The 17,015-nt window shown below is 43.0% G+C and overlaps 1 protein-coding gene and 1 long non-coding RNA gene across 56 annotated transcripts; both read right to left on the bottom strand.

Annotated features, from left to right (window-relative positions):
- Nucleotides 1-403: 403 nt before the first annotated feature.
- On the bottom strand, nucleotides 404-5,761 carry LOC118377267 (GTPase IMAP family member 8-like). 50 transcript variants are annotated; one of them, XM_052514969.1, is made up of 7 exons: nucleotides 5,655-5,761; nucleotides 3,845-4,451; nucleotides 1,803-3,497; nucleotides 1,574-1,639; nucleotides 1,343-1,441; nucleotides 1,175-1,306; nucleotides 404-1,108 (listed from the first exon to the last, which is right to left on the bottom strand). In XM_052514969.1, the coding sequence occupies exons 2-3, from the start codon at nucleotides 4,419-4,421 to the stop codon at nucleotides 2,647-2,649; spliced, it is 1,428 nt and encodes a 475-aa protein (XP_052370929.1). In that variant the 5' UTR covers nucleotides 4,422-4,451; nucleotides 5,655-5,761; the 3' UTR covers nucleotides 404-1,108; nucleotides 1,175-1,306; nucleotides 1,343-1,441; nucleotides 1,574-1,639; nucleotides 1,803-2,646. The 50 variants fall into 50 exon arrangements, with proteins under 50 accessions (XP_052370929.1, XP_052370943.1, XP_052370934.1 ...); XM_052514983.1 differs by having other exon boundaries at nucleotides 404-1,141; nucleotides 1,208-1,306; XM_052514974.1 differs by having other exon boundaries at nucleotides 1,376-1,441.
- A 592-nt stretch (nucleotides 5,762-6,353) lies between these two features.
- On the bottom strand, nucleotides 6,354-10,416 carry LOC127928079 (uncharacterized). Of its 6 annotated transcripts, none has more exons than XR_008130326.1 (3): nucleotides 10,377-10,416; nucleotides 7,655-7,779; nucleotides 6,354-6,649 (listed from the first exon to the last, which is right to left on the bottom strand). It is a non-coding gene; the product is annotated as an uncharacterized LOC127928079 (long non-coding RNA). The 6 variants fall into 6 exon arrangements; XR_008130321.1 differs by lacking the exon at nucleotides 10,377-10,416 and adding an exon at nucleotides 9,437-9,476; XR_008130323.1 differs by lacking the exons at nucleotides 6,354-6,649; nucleotides 10,377-10,416 and adding exons at nucleotides 6,951-7,144; nucleotides 9,437-9,476.
- Between the last annotated feature and the right edge of the window lie 6,599 nt (nucleotides 10,417-17,015).

Raw genomic sequence — 17,015 nt, 5'->3', positions numbered from 1 at the left:
GTCATTTTACTGTGTTACTATTTAATTTATAACTATCTAAATGCATTTTTTGGTTAAGGGCTCGTAAGTAAGCATTTCACTGTTAAGTTTAGACTTCTTGTATTCGGCGCATGATCACATTACATAAGTAAGCATAGTCTCTCTCACTGTGTGTGTGTGTGTGTGTGTGTGTGTGTGTGTGTGTGTGTGTGTGTGTGTGTGTGTGTGTGTGTGTGTGTGTGTGTGTGTGTGTGTGTGTGTGTGTGTGTGTGTGTGTGTGTGTGTGTGTGTGTGTGTGTGTGTGTGTGTGTGTGAGAGAACATCAGACAGGGGAGTGTAAACCAGCCAGATAGGACTTTGGAATGCAACAAACTGATTGAGAGATCTCTTGCTAAGTTCTAACATTAACCACAGAAGCGCTTGATGAGAGAAAGAGTTATTTTATTATTTCATAAACCTTTTGCTGTTTAACATGTAATATAATGTATTAAAAAGCACAAGAAACAGTGAGATACATTACATTTAGAAAGATTTAAAAAATAATAATAAAAACATTTATAAACAAAAAAGGCCTCCATACACAATCAAATTTTGAAACGGACCAAAAAAATCTCATAATATCCTTAAAGTTGAAATGTTTTTATTTTATTTAACTAGGCAAGAAAAAAATTTGTATTTACAATTGACGGCCTCCCCCGGCCAAACCCGGACGACACTGGGCCAATTGTGATCATATACAATTCAAATATATCGAGCACCTTTTTACTGAAGCATGTGTTTGTTTTCTATGAATGTGTTTTGCTTTTTGTGTTTTGATGTGAGTATTGAGGTGAATATTGGAGGTGAGTATTGAGGTGAATATTGGAGGTGAGTATTGAGGTGAATATTGAGGTGAATATTGGAGGTGAGTATTGAGGTGAATATTGAGGTGAGTATTGAGGTGAATATTGAGGTGAGTATTGAGGTTGGCCCTCTGTTAATAAATGAGATGGAACACCTTGGCACTCTGTTAATAAATTAGATGGAACACCTTGGCCCTCTATTAATAACTGAGATGGAACACCTTGGCCCTCTGTTAATAAATGAGATGGAACACCTTGGCCCTCTGTTAATAAATGAGATGGAACACCTTGGCACTCTGTTAATAAATGAGATGGAACACCTTGGCCCTCTATTAATAACTGAGATGGAACACCTTGGCCCTCTGTTAATAAATGAGATGGAACACCTTGGCCCTCTGTTAATAAATGAGATGGAACACCTTGGCCCTCTGTTAATAAATGAGATGGAACACCTTGGCCCTCTGTTAATAAATGAGATGGAACACCTTGGCACTCTGTTATTAATAAATTAGATGGAACACCTTGGCCCTCTGTTAATAAATGAGATGGAACACCTTGGCACTCTGTTAATAAATGAGATGGAACACCTTGGCCCTCTGTTAATAAATGAGATGGAACACCTTGGCACTCTGTTAATAAATGAGATGGAACACCTTGGCACTCTGTTAATAACTGAGATGGAACACCTTGGCCCTCTGTTAATAACTGAGATGGAACACCTTGGCCCTCTGTTAATAACTGAGATGGAACACCTTGGCCCTCTGTTAATAAATGAGATGGAACACCTTGGCCCTCTGTTAATAAATGAGATGGAACACCTTGGCCCTCTGTTAATAAATGATGGAACACCTTGGCCCTCTGTTAATAAATGAGATGGAACACCTTGGCACTCTGTTAATAAATGAGATGGAACACCTTGGCCCTCTGTTGATAAATGAGATGGAACACCTTGGCCCTCTGTTAATAACTGAGATGGAACACCTTGGCCCTCTGTTAATAAATGAGATGGAACACCTTGGCCCTCTGTTAATAAATGAGATGGAACACCTTGGCCCTCTGTTAATAAATGAGATGGAACACCTTGGCCCTCTGTTAATAAATGAGATGGAACACCTTGGCCCTCTGTTAATAAATGAGATGGAACACCTTGGCCCTCTGTTAATAAATGAGATGGAACACCTTGGCCCTCTGTTAATAAATGAGATGGAACACCTTGGCCCTCTGTTAATAAATGAGATGGAACACCTTGGCCCTCTGTTAATAAATGAGATGGAACACCTTGGCCCTCTGTTAATAAATGAGATGGAACACCTTGGCACTCTGTTAATAAATGAGATGGAACACCTTGGCCCTCTGTTAATAAATGAGAAAGATTATTTGAGGGATGTGTGATGTCATTCATCCTTACACGTGATAGTTTGTTCAGTCGCATCCTTCTCCATATCTAATCCCTCCCGATTACACCTGCCCTGATAGTCCTGCAATCTCTGATGACAACTGCCCTGGTAATTCTTATATATATATATTTTTTAACCTTTAACTAGGCAAGTCAGAACAAATTTTTATTTACAATGACGGTCTAGGAACAGTGGGTTAACTGCCTGTTCAGGGGCAGAACGACAGATTTATACTTTGTCAGCTCTAGGATTTGAACTTGCAACCTTGCGGTTACTAGTCGAACTCTCTAACCACTAGGCTACCCTGCCACCCCGTGGTTCTATCCACTAACAAGTATCTACAGCAACATGGGTACGTCGAAAATAACCTTTAAAATGTATCCTCAATTGTCTGTAAATATTTCCAGATGATTCAAATGACCTGTGAATTAGCACATTTGTGAAAGATCGCTGTAATTGTGGGCAAGTGTGTGGGGAAATGTTCTGGAACAGATGATGGCGTTTTTCAAAAAACGTGTAAAAGATTCACGCATTGCTACCCAGATGGCGACCACCCAGACGCAAAAGCGTCTCCAGGCAGTACTCAGCCTATCTCTGTAATCTGTAGCGGTCTCTCTTAGTTCTCGCATGATAGTGCGCGCTATGCCGACAATCTCACCAACATAGGCTGTAGCACCATTGACTTGTACCATCTCATCTACCTTCGTAAACAACTCCCTAACCTGCCGTTCGTTGTTCATGGATGTGTTGTTGAAGATACAGTATCTGCCACCACACATTTCCACAAGATTTTTAAGATCCTCGTTTGCCTGTATATTTTGTTCAATGTTTTGGCTGCTGAGTCTATCACCATGTGTGAACAGAACCACTGCATATTTTAAGGCCTCCTTACCAAATGCCTTTTTGAGTAAGTAAATTATCTCATCATCATTCTTTTCAAACCTGCCCAGTTCAATCACTAAGACAAAGGCATGCAGCCCCTCTTCAGCGAGCAGGCAACTCTTCATCATCTCATTAAACACATGCTGAGGAGTGTGTTTCCCCTTGGAGAGGCCAGGTGTGTCTATCACCTTGACTTCCCTTCCTGCCACTACTGCTGATTTGGCCTCGCTTTTTTCTGTTACTGAGTTAAAGCTACAGTCAGACCTGAACTGCTCTGATCCTCTCAGACCCAAAATGGTGTTTCCTGATGCACTCTTCCCAACTCCACTTCTGCCCAGTAACACAATTCTTCTCTCAGCTGAGCTCTCCGTGGTGTTTTCTGAATTCATGTTGGAAGCTGATGAAGAAGATGAAGAAAAAGCACATTTGTAAAACACTTTTTTTTAAAAGTTGAGTTAATAGAACCACTGACAATTGTCTCAATAATGTTATTATATTAATTAATGAATAATGCTATTATATTAATTAAGTAATAATGTTATTATATTAATTGAATAATAATATTATTATTTTAATTAATTGATCATGTTATTATATTAATTCATTAATAATGTTATTATATTAATTAATTGATAATGTTTTTATATGAATTATCCCCAGATGTCCTTTTCAAATGAAAGACACACTATAACCCGCTTGTCTTTAACAACAGTTTCTACAGGAACAACATGTTACAGTACTCACCAGTCTTTTGGAGTGGTTCTAGTTTGGTCAGAAGATTGTCAACCTGATCACGACTCTCAATCTTATTGTCGAACAGATAGCACCTCCCCTGGAATTTCATCACCGCTTCACTGAAGTCTTCAGCTCCTTCTTCTTGAATCATTTCATCCACTGTCAGCTCATCTGCCATGTCACCATGTGTCAAAAGGATACAGCTTCTTTCCATTCCCTCTTTACCAACTATGTCTTCAATTCTCTCCACGGCTTCTTGCTCTTCCTTTGTGAACCTGTCCACTTTTATTACCACAAGGAAAACACAGGGGACAGGAGATTCCATGGCCCGCTTGCACTCTGCCTCAATCAGTCCATCAGAGCTGTTAGTGTTGAAAATACCCACAGTGTCCACCACAGAGATATTACGACCATTAATTACGCACATGTCTTCTGCACAATCTTTTGTCACAGAGACTAAACTCCGTTTGGACAGAAACACTTTTCTTCCCAGGATGCTGTTTCCTGATGCACTCTTCCCAACGCCTGTCTTGCCTAACAGGACAATCCTAAGGTGCGGTGACTCTGTCATTCTTGACTCAGCCATCACTTTCGTCTTACGATGTCCCGAGGATCACTATAGGAAACAACAAGCGTTAAGCACCTTCAGCAGGTGGAGGTGAGTCATTGATGAGGTTTGCTGAACGAACTGTGAAAAATATTGTTTGTTTATCTGAAGAGAATAAAGTAGAATGTCCATAATGATATATCAATGAAAAATGGGTAGGAAAAACAAGCCATTTGGATAGTCTTAACTTAAAGGAGCAATCTGCGATTTAAAAAACAAAGTGGGCACCCAGCCATTTTTTTTGTTGTAAAAAACTGAGGGAGCTGCAGAGATGTAACCTCTCAATGGATACAATGATGAACCATCCATGATATCAAAAATGACAGTCTTAACCATGTATTGAGGATATATAGTGTTTGTTTACATTATCTTTGTTCACAAACGTTGGAGTAAAACAAACGTATATTTGGGGTTCTGATGGGGTATGACAGTTGAACTAAGCTCATGAGGCATTTATAAGTATTCTTCAAGAATCAATGGGTACAAATCATCAATGTGTACATCTAAAAATGGGATGTAGCAACTGCTGATTGCCCCTTTAACTAAAGTACCTTTGAAAAAAATCCAAACTATTATTTGATGATCTAAATCTGGAGTCTGACGTTAATAATGTTAACAGAAAGTAAATTAGCCAATTAAAACACAAAACATATGTTTTAAGTGAGAATGAGGCAGGTCTGATGTCGAAAAAAGACAAGGAAGTTATTGCAATCAGATTAAATGTTTGCAGTGTGTAGTTTCAGTAGTTGGCAATATACAGTTAATGATAAGTGATGGGGAGTACATATAGTTCAACTAGTAATTTAATTAACTACATTTTGCAGTATCTTAGTTGAACAAATTCAAATCTTGGTAGTGTAATTACTTGTTTGCCATGTAAGCAAATCCTAGATTGCAAAGTCAATGTAATCCAACATCTAACATCATGAAGGTGAAAGAGAGTAGAGTATAGTAGGCAACTTCCTCAGGCGCAATCCAGCAACCTAAACCACTAAATACAAAAAGTAATTTACAATTTGAATCATCTTTCTCTTCCTTTCTGACTTCCCCAAGAGATAAAACCCCACCCATTATAATTATAATATAATATAATAATATAATCCACATTGAGACAAATGAGCTACAATCAAAATTTGAATAACTCTCAAATTGTGATTATGAAAAAGAGTCACTCATTATTAAATTATCTTTGAATAAAATCTTTACACTTACCTTTTTTGTCTGATAGACGTATGTGTTTTAGAAGGAACGATTTAACAATCTATAATAAGGTCTTATCTATCGGTTAAACCTAGTCCCTGTAGCCTACTTTCAGTTGTGAATGTTATTATATAAGAGATGTCCTTCTTCTTCGGTGGGGTTTATCTGCGGTTGGCATCCAAAATGATGGCGCGTTACCGCCGACTACTGTACTGGAGGGTGGGCCGCAGGAGACAGGGAGAAACTAAACCCTACCTGCCAGACCCGTTAACTTAAAAAAAGACAACAACATATTTGAGACGATATAAAAAGGAGTTCTACTCAATATAATCTTGAAACGAATTTCCTGTTTTCCCTTTTCCATCATACTAGATCTCAACCTCTCTCTTTCCCTCTCATACTGCCCACACTGACACCTGCTCCACGGTCTCGGTTTCCTGGCAATAATCACACTTTCCTGTTGGATGCGTTCCTATCACATTTAAGGTCTTATTCAACTGACTGTGTCCAACACTTAATCTTGTAAAAATAATAAAATTAGCCTCCTCTCTTCTGTCCCGTCCTGCCGTCCTCCCCTCCCCGAATTTCCTCTGCCTGCCCTTAGTATCTCTATTCCGCTGCTCCTGTCATCTCTACACCATCGCTGTCCATATCAGGCTTTAACCTGTCATCTCTACACCATCACTGTCTATATCAGGCTTTTTGCCTGTCATCTCTACACCATCACTGTCTATATCAGGCTTTAACCTGTCATCTCTACACCATCACTGTCTATATCAGGCTTTTAACCTGCTCCTGTCATCTCTACACCATCACTGTCTATATCAGGCTATTAACCTGCTCCTGTCATCTCTACACCATCACTGTCTATATCAGGCTTTAACCTGTCATCTCTACACCATCACTGTCTATATCAGGCTTTAACCTGTCATCTCTACACCATCACTGTCTATATCAGGCTTTAACCTGTCATCTCTACACCATCACTGTCTATATCAGGCTTTAACCTGTCATCTCTACACCATCACTGTCTATATCAGGCTGTTAACCTGTCATCTCTACACCATCACTGTCTATATCAGGCTTTAACCTGTCATCTCTACACCATCACTGTCTATATCAGGCTTTAACCTGTCATCTCTACACCATCACTGTCTATATCAGGCTTTTTGCCTGTCATCTCTACACCATCACTGTCTATATCAGGCTTTAACCTGTCATCTCTACACCATCACTGTCTATATCAGGCTTTTGCCTGTCATCTCTACACCATCACTGTCTATATCAGGCTTTTTGCCTGTCATCTCTACACCATCACTGTCTATATCAGGCTTTAACCTGTCATCTCTACACCATCACTGTCTATATCAGGCTTTAACCTGTCATCTCTACACCATCACTGTCTATATCAGGCTTTAACCTGTCATCTCTACACCATCACTGTCTATATCAGGCTTTAACCTGTCATCTCTACACCATCACTGTCTATATCAGGCTTTAACCTGTCATCTCTACACCATCACTGTCTATATCAGGCTGTTAACCTGTCATCTCTACACCATCACTGTCTATATCAGGCTTTAACCTGTCATCTCTACACCATCACTGTCTATATCAGGCTTTTTGCCTGTCATCTCTACACCATCACTGTCTATATCAGGCTTTAACCTGTCCTGTCATCTCTACACCATCACTGTCTATATCAGGCTATTAACCTGCTCCTGTCATCTCTACACCATCACTGTCTATATCAGGCTTTTAACCTGTCATCTCTACACCATCACTGTCTATATCAGGCTTTAACCTGTCATCTCTACACCATCACTGTCTATATCAGGCTTTTTGCCTGTCATCTCTACACCATCACTGTCTATATCAGGCTTTTTGCCTGTCATCTCTACACCATCACTGTCTATATCAGGCTTTAACCTGTCATCTCTACACCATCACTGTCTATATCAGGCTTTAACCTGTCATCTCTACACCATCACTGTCTATATCAGGCTATTAACCTGTCATCTCTACACCATCACTGTCTATATCAGGCTATTAACCTGTCATCTCTACACCATCACTGTCTATATCAGGCTTTAACCTGTCATCTCTACACCATCACTGTCTATATCAGGCTGTTAACCTGTCATCTCTACACCATCACTGTCTATATCAGGCTTTAACCTGTCATCTCTACACCATCACTGTCTATATCAGGCTTTTTGCCTGTCATCTCTACACCATCACTGTCTATATCAGGCTATTAACCTGCTCCTGTCATCTCTACACCATCACTGTCTATATCAGGCTATTAACCTGCTCCTGTCATCTCTACACCATCACTGTCTATATCAGGCTTTTAACCTGTCATCTCTACACCATCACTGTCTATATCAGGCTTTTTGCCTGTCATCTATACACCATCACTGTCTATATCAGGCTTTAACCTGTCATCTCTACACCATCACTGTCTATATCAGGCTTTAACCTGTCATCTCTACACCATCACTGTCTATATCAGGCTTTTTGCCTGTCATCTCTACACCATCACTGTCTATATCAGGCTATTAACCTGCTCCTGTCATCTCTACACCATCACTGTCTATATCAGGCTATTAACCTGCTCCTGTCATCTCTACACCATCACTGTCTATATCAGGCTTTTAACCTGTCATCTCTACACCATCACTGTCTATATCAGGCTATTAACCTGTCATCTCTACACCATCACTGTCTATATCAGGCTTTAACCTGTCATCTCTACACCATCACTGTCTATATCAGGCTTTAACCTGTCATCTCTACACCATCACTGTCTATATCAGGCTATTAACCTGTCATCTCTACACCATCACTGTCTATATCAGGCTTTAACCTGTCATCTCTACACCATCACTGTCTATATCAGGCTTTAACCTGTCATCTCTACACCATCACTGTCTATATCAGGCTTTTTGCCTGTCATCTCTACACCATCACTGTCTATATCAGGCTTTTGCCTGTCATCTCTACACCATCACTGTCTATATCAGGCTATTAACCTGTCATCTCTACACCATCACTGTCTATATCAGGCTTTAACCTGCCCTGTCATCTCTACACCATCACTGTCTATATCAGGCTATTAACCTGCTCCTGTCATCTCTACACCATCACTGTCTATATCAGGCTTTTAACCTGTCATCTCTACACCATCACTGTCTATATCAGGCTTTTAACCTGTCATCTCTACACCATCACTGTCTATATCAGGCTTTTTGCCTGTCATCTCTACACCATCACTGTCTATATCAGGCTTTTTGCCTGTCATCTCTACACCATCACTGTCTATATCAGGCTTTTGCCTGTCATCTCTACACCATCACTGTCTATATCAGGCTTTAACCTGTCATCTCTACACCATCACTGTCTATATCAGGCTATTAACCTGTCATCTCTACACCATCACTGTCTATATCAGGCTTTAACCTGTCATCTCTACACCATCACTGTCTATATCAGGCTTTAACCTGTCATCTCTACACCATCACTGTCTATATCAGGCTGTTAACCTGTCATCTCTACACCATCACTGTCTATATCAGGCTTTAACCTGTCATCTCTACACCATCACTGTCTATATCAGGCTTTAACCTGTCATCTCTACACCATCACTGTCTATATCAGGCTTTTTGCCTGTCATCTCCACACCATCACTGTCTATATCAGGCTTTAACCTGTCATCTCTACACCATCACTGTCTATATCAGGCTTTTTGCCTGTCATCTCTACACCATCACTGTCTATATCAGGCTGTTAACCTGCTCCTGTCATCTCTACACCATCACTGTCTATATCAGGCTATTAACCTGCTCCTGTCATCTCTACACCATCACTGTCTATATCAGGCTATTAACCTGCTCCTGTCATCTCTACACCATCACTGTCTATATCAGGCTTGTAACCTGTCATCTCTACACCATCACTGTCTATATCAGGCTTTTTGCCTGTCATCTCTACACCATCACTGTCTATATCAGGCTTTAACCTGTCATCTCTACACCATCACTGTCTATATCAGGCTTTAACCTGTCATCTCTACACCATCACTGTCTATATCAGGCTTTTTGCCTGTCATCTCTACACCATCACTGTCTATATCAGGCTTTTAACCTGTTATCTCTACACCATCACTGTCTATATCAGGCTTTTAACCTGTTATCTCTACACCATCACTGTCTATATCAGGCTATTAACCTGCTCCTGTCATCTCTACACCATCACTGTCTATATCAGGCTTTTTGCCTGTCATCTCTACACCATCACTGTCTATATCAGGCTTTAACCTGTCATCTCTACACCATCACTGTCTATATCAGGCTATTAACCTGTCATCTCTACACCATCACTGTCTATATCAGGCTTTAACCTGTCATCTCTACACCATCACTGTCTATATCAGGCTTTAACCTGTCATCTCTACACCATCACTGTCTATATCAGGCTGTTAACCTGTCATCTCTACACCATCACTGTCTATATCAGGCTTTAACCTGTCATCTCTACACCATCACTGTCTATATCAGGCTTTAACCTGTCATCTCTACACCATCACTGTCTATATCAGGCTTTTTGCCTGTCATCTCTACACCATCACTGTCTATATCAGGCTTTAACCTGTCATCTCTACACCATCACTGTCTATATCAGGCTTTTTGCCTGTCATCTCTACACCATCACTGTCTATATCAGGCTGTTAACCTGCTCCTGTCATCTCTACACCATCACTGTCTATATCAGGCTATTAACCTGCTCCTGTCATCTCTACACCATCACTGTCTATATCAGGCTATTAACCTGCTCCTGTCATCTCTACACCATCACTGTCTATATCAGGCTTTTAACCTGTCATCTCTACACCATCACTGTCTATATCAGGCTTTTTGCCTGTCATCTCTACACCATCACTGTCTATATCAGGCTTTAACCTGTCATCTCTACACCATCACTGTCTATATCAGGCTTTAACCTGTCATCTCTACACCATCACTGTCTATATCAGGCTTTTTGCCTGTCATCTCTACACCATCACTGTCTATATCAGGCTATTAACCTGCTCCTGTCATCTCTACACCATCACTGTCTATATCAGGCTTTTAACCTGTCATCTCTACACCATCACTGTCTACATCAGGCTTTTAACCTGTCATCTCTACACCATCACTGTCTATATCAGGCTTTTTGCCTGTCATCTCTACACCATCACTGTCTATATCAGGCTTTTGACCTGTCATCTCTACACCATCACTGTCTACATCAGGCTTTTAACCTGTTATCTCTACACCATCACTGTCTATATCAGGCTATTAACCTGTCATCTCTACACCATCACTGTCTATATCAGGCTTTAACCTGTCATCTCTACACCATCACTGTCTATATCAGGCTTTAACCTGTCATCTCTACACCATCACTGTCTATATCAGGCTTTTTGCCTCTCCTCTCATTTAAAAACAAAAAAAATTGTTAAAAAAAAAATCATACAATGTGATTTTCTGGATTTTTGTTTTGTGTACGGTGTTTCTTGGTTTGGTTGTGTTCCGGAGGACGCATGACTTTCAAACTTCGTCTCTCCCGTGCCCGGGAGTTGTAGCGATGAGACAAGATAGTAGCTACTAACAATTGGATACCACGAAATTGGGGAGGAAAGGGGGTAAAATAAAAATTATTATAAAGACAGCTACAACATTCTCTTTGTTCACCTGGGCCTTCCTAACCTCTGCTTCTAAGCAGAGCACTGGGTCCATTGTTCTCCTACCCTTCCTGAATCCGCTCTGATGTGGCGATACTAGCCCCCTGCTCTCCAGGAAGTAAGTTAGCCTCTCCGTAATCATACGTTCCGTGATCTTACATGCATGTGATGTTAAAGCTATTGGCCTCGTTGGGTCCTTCCCTAGCTTCTGGATTGGTACCACTTCTGTCTCCTTCCTGTTGTCTGGTAGTTGATTGGTACCACTACTGTCTCCTTCCAGCTATCTGGTAGTTGATAGGTTCCACTACTGTCTCCTTCCAGCTGTCTGGTAGTTGATTGGTTCCACTACTGTCTCCTTCCAGCTGTCTGGTAGTTGATTGGTACCACTACTGTCTCCTTCCAGCTGTCTGGTAGTTGATTGGTCCCACTACTGTCTCCTTCCAGCTGTCTGGTAGTTGATTGGTCCCACTACTGTCTCCTTCCAGCTGTCTGGTAGTTGATTGGTACCACTACTGTCTCCTTCCAGCTGTCTGGTAGTTGATTGGTCCCACTACTGTCTCCTTCCATCTGTCTGGTAGTTGATTGGTTCCACTACTGTCTCCTTCCAGCTGTCTGGTAGTTGACTGGTTCCACTACTGTCTCCTTCCAGCTGTCTGGTAGTTGATTGGTTCCACTACTGTCTCCTTCCATCTGTCTGGTAGTTGATTGGTCCCACTACTGTCTCCTTCCAGCTGTCTGGTAGTTGATTGGTCCCACTACTGTCTCCTTCCAGCTGTCTGGTAGTTGATTGGTCCCACTACTGTCTCCTTCCAGCTGTCTGGTAGTTGATTGGTACCACTACTGTCTCCTTCCAGGCGTCTGGTGGTTGATTGGTCCCACTACTGTCTCCCTCCAGCTGTCTGGTAGTTGATTGGTACCACTACTGTCTCCTTCCAGCTGTCTGGTAGTTGATTGGTCCCACTACTGTCTCCTTCCAGCTGTCTGGTAGTTGATTGGTCCCACTACTGTCTCCTTCCACCTGTCTGGTAGTTGATTGGTACCACTACTGTCTCCTTCCAGCTGACTGGTAGTTGATTGACTAGATCACTAGATCCCAGAGTGAAGTCCAAGACTCTTTCCCTGTGGCGACATCAAGCCTGGTCTCTCGGGCCATCACTAGATCCCAGAGTGAGGTCCAAGACTCTTTCCCTGTGGCGACATCAAGCCTGGTCTCTCGGGCCATCACTAGATCCCAGAGTGAGGTCCAAGACTCTTTCCCTGTGACAACATCAATCCTGGTCCATCGGGCCATCACTAGATCCCAGAGTGAGGTCCAAGACTCTTTCCCTGTGGCAACATCAATCCTGGTCCCTCGGGCCATCACTAGATCCCAGAGTGAGGTCCAAGACTCTTTCCCTGTGGCAACATCAACCCTGGTCCCTCGGGCCATCACTAGATCCCAGAGTGAGGTCCAAGACTCTTTCCCTGTGGCAACATCAATCCTGGTCCCTCGGGCCATCACTAGATCCCAGAGTGAGGTCCAAGACTCTTTCCCTGTGGCAACATCAATCCTGGTCCCTGGACAGCGCTCTATAGGCCAAGTCACTCACAATACCACTCCCATCAACCTACAAGTGTCAGGGAACCACAGCGAGACAATCCAATTTATGCTGATTAAGTCTCCTCAGGTTCCCGTGGTATTGGGATTATCTTTGCTCCAGCAACACAATCCCATCATGGACTTGATTGCTGGTGCCATTATGGGCTGGAGCCCATTGGATGAAGTCAGTGCAACCTGCCCCGGAGTGTCCTCCCGTGGGCTTTGAAGTTACCCCGGACCTCTCCACCATTCCCACGGAGTACCAGGACCCTGGGAGGTTTTCAGTAAGGCCCGGCAAACTTCCCTTTCTCTGCGCCGACCCTATGACTGCATGATCAATTTTCTCCCAGGCACAACACATCCCCGGGGAGTACTGTACTGTTTGTTGGGTCCGGAGACCAAGGCTATGGAGACCTATATCAAGGATTCCCTGCTGGGTGAATCCATCCTTCTGTCTCCCCCGCCGGTGCAAGGTTCTACTTTGTGGAGGAGGACAAAACCCTGCGCCCTAGAACCGCTACATGCTACCATTTCTCACCTCGGCCTTCGAGTCGCTCCAGGGGCCGCTCCAGGAGCCACTCCAGGGTAACCACTGTGTTCCCCAAATTGGACCTGTTGAATACCTACTCTCTGATTCAGATGCGAGAAGGGGATGAGTGGACGACTGCCTTCAACACGGCCTGCGGCCACTACGAATAATGCCGTGTTCCAGGGCCTGGTTAGTGACATTCTCCGCGACATGTTGAACCGGTTCCTTTCGTCTACCTCGATGACATCCTCGTTTCCTCAGCCCAAGAACACGTGCTCCATGTTCGACAGGTCCTCCAGCACCTTCTGGAGAACCAGCTTTTTGTGAAAGCGGAGATATGCAAATTCCATCGCTCCACCATCCCTTTTCTTGGCTACATCATCGCTGCAGGGAATGTCAGAGCAGTGGTGGATTGGCCCCAGCCTACATCCAGAGTGCAGCTTCAATGTTTAATGGGATTTGCCTACTTCTATTTCCACATTATCCGGGGTTACAGCACCCTGACTTCCCCCATGTCTGCACTCACCTCTCCCAAGGTTCCGTTTACGTGGTCCCCAGCTGCTGATAGGGCATTCCGGGATCTCAAACACCGTTTTGCCACTGCTCCCATATTGGTTCATCCTGACCCGTCAGTTCGAGGTGGAGGCCGATGCTTTGTCCAAACACACAAAGACAGTCATGAAGAGGGCATGACAACACCTTTCCCCCCTCAGCAGTCTAAAAATATTTGCCATGGGTCCTCAGATCTTCAAATGTTCAACAGCTGCACCATAGAGTGCACCCTGACCAGTTGCATCACCGCCTGGTATGGAAACTGATTGGCAGTTCCTACAGAGGTTAGTGCGTAACGGCCTATTACATCACCGGGGTCAAGCTTCCTGCCATCCAGGACCTACAGTATATACTAGGCGATGTCAGAGAAAGCCCCAAAAAACAGTCAAAGACTCCAGTCACCCAAGTCATAGACTGTTCTCTCTGCTCCCACATGGCAAGCGGTACTCTTTAAGGAATACCTAGGATAGGATAAAGTAATCCTTCTCACCCCCCTTAAAAGATTTAGATGCACTATTGTAAAGTGGCTGTTCCACTGGATGTCATAAGGTGAATGCACCAATTTGTAAGTCGCTCTGGATAAGAGCGTCTGCTAAATGACTTAAATGTAATGTAATGTAATGTACCGGAGCCAGGTCCAAAAGGCTACTTAACAGCTTCTAACCCCAAGCCATAAGACTCCTGAAAATGAATCAAATGGCCACCCGGACTGTTTACAGTTCAAATCAAAAGTTTGGGCACACCTACCCATTCAAGGGTTTTTGCTTTTGTTTTTACTATTTTCTACATTGCAGAATGACATCAAAACTATGACTTATGGAATAATTTAGTAACCCCCAAAAAGTGTCAAATCAAAATTTATATTTGAGATTCTTCAAAGTAGCCCCCCTTTGTAGATGTGTCCAAACTTTTGATGACAGCTTTGCACATGCCTCCCGCCCTTGTTAAGGTGTTTTGGACTAGCTGATCCATCACAACTGCAGGCACTTTGAGGAAAGAGTCAATCCCCTTTCCGGTGGCTATGATTCTTTTTACATTTCAGAAGCCCACTACACCTGCTGAAGAGTTAGCTACATTAGCTAAAGGCTAATGCGCCATCGCCCAACAGGAGACCCTAGACCTCCTCAGGTCCGAACTAGCAGACCGCCCATCTCCCAGGGATCATACCAAATGCTACCCCAGAGCCTGAGTCAGCTTCCATACACCTACCGGGAAGACCACCCTGATCGTTGGTATCGGTGCTACTGGGGAAGGACTTTCCCCTGTTTGAGCTTCTGTGGAGGAAGGTGGGTCGAGGGAGTGGCCCTAATAGAGCCCGGAGACCGCACTCAGAGCCCGGAGATACACTTGAAGGCGCAAACCGCATGGGAAGGGATGGGATGAAGCTAAGGAGGTATGGCAGGGCAACTGGGATTCCTTGTCAGACCAGGGGGGAGAAGAAGACTCCCCCTGATGACTGACTGAGGAACTTGTTCCAGGATAACACAGATGAGGACACCTGGAGGGGTTTCGAGAGCAACCTGGCAGGATCCGGATCTAACCAAACCCCGTCCTGAGTCAAGTCGAAGAGCTCCAGAGGGAGCAGTTACGCCAGGTGTTTCAGGTGTTTCAGGAGTCATCTCAAGAGAAAGCACCTGGAGGGGTTTGGCACGGAGTCATACGACCCTGACCAGGAGCGCCCCTCCCTCGTCCCAACAAGCACAACTTCAACCTGTCGGAAAAACTAATGGGCCAATTCGGAACGGCCCAACACCGGGACCTCACCTTCTGCGTATCCTGGCGAAGGTCGAAGAGGATAGATGGGAGGAGTATCAGCTCAGAAGGTGAGTTAACCACTCCTTATTACGTCATCGAGAGGGGTCCCTTGTACTGGGTGGACAAACGTAGAGGGAACTGTTAATGGTGCCCTGTTCATACAGAGATGTTAGGTGACACATGGCCCGGCCACCTCGCCAGGGAGAAAACCACCCAACGGTTGCTTGGGTGTTTCTATTGACCAAGGATTACCCAAAACGTCGCTAAGTTTTGGAAATCTTGTGACACTTGTCGTGTCTTGCTATGGATTAGGTGACATATGACATTCTCTTTTATCAAATCAATTCTCTGTAATTAATATTGCCTCATTAAACTAATCATGTAAATGTAATTAACTAGGATGTTGGGGCACCACGGAAGAATGTTTATAGAGCTGTTATCTTCTGAATAAACTCTTAAAGACCTGGTAATATTTTATATCAATAGCAGTCAATTATCAATCGTTACCTTATTCAGTCTCATCTGAACGTCGTAAAATTCTTGGTTATTTTCATGATCCCTGGCAAACAAATTGAATCAGCAATACAAAATGTTGTTTTATTATTTCTTTGCTAAATACCTAAATAATCACACAGAATGACATATACACCGGATGGATCATACGTTGATTACTGTCATACAAGAAAACGTCCCTAGTGGACAGAACCGATATGACTGCTGTTTACACAAAAAGAGCGGGTTTGGTTTGGTTTGAATAAAAGAGCGGAAGACTAAGGAACAAAAAGATTGGGTCTCTATCAGACCTTATGAACTTCATATTGTAAATACAGAATCTTATGCATTCTAAATAACCGACGACTTGGAAAATAAAAAATGCAAGAAATATTTACTATAAGCTGTGCTTCGATAGATTGGTCGATGATGGAAGGCTGGGTTTCCTAGCAGAGATCTCCCTAGTCCTTTAAAGAATATGTCTTGTGGTAGAACGGATACGTTCGAACGTTCGAACAGCTGCTGCTGCTAACTCGACGTCTAGGATGTATCACTTCTTTAGTGAATAAGAGTTCAAACTTCATACCAAGTTACCATACTATAAGCTCATGGTATATTCTGGCTGGTATAGTCACATTCATCCTTCCAGCGTGGTGATCGTCACCTCCATGTTGAAATTCGACCTTCTAAACGTATGGACAGCAGTCCTCACGTCATGGGGAGCACAAGAGGTTGACTTTT

Source organism: Oncorhynchus keta, unplaced genomic scaffold, assembly GCF_023373465.1.
Source record: "Oncorhynchus keta strain PuntledgeMale-10-30-2019 unplaced genomic scaffold, Oket_V2 Un_scaffold_20464_pilon_pilon, whole genome shotgun sequence".
Classification (NCBI taxonomy): domain Eukaryota; kingdom Metazoa; phylum Chordata; class Actinopteri; order Salmoniformes; family Salmonidae; genus Oncorhynchus; species Oncorhynchus keta.
This window is presented reverse-complemented; position numbering and strand designations above follow the sequence as displayed.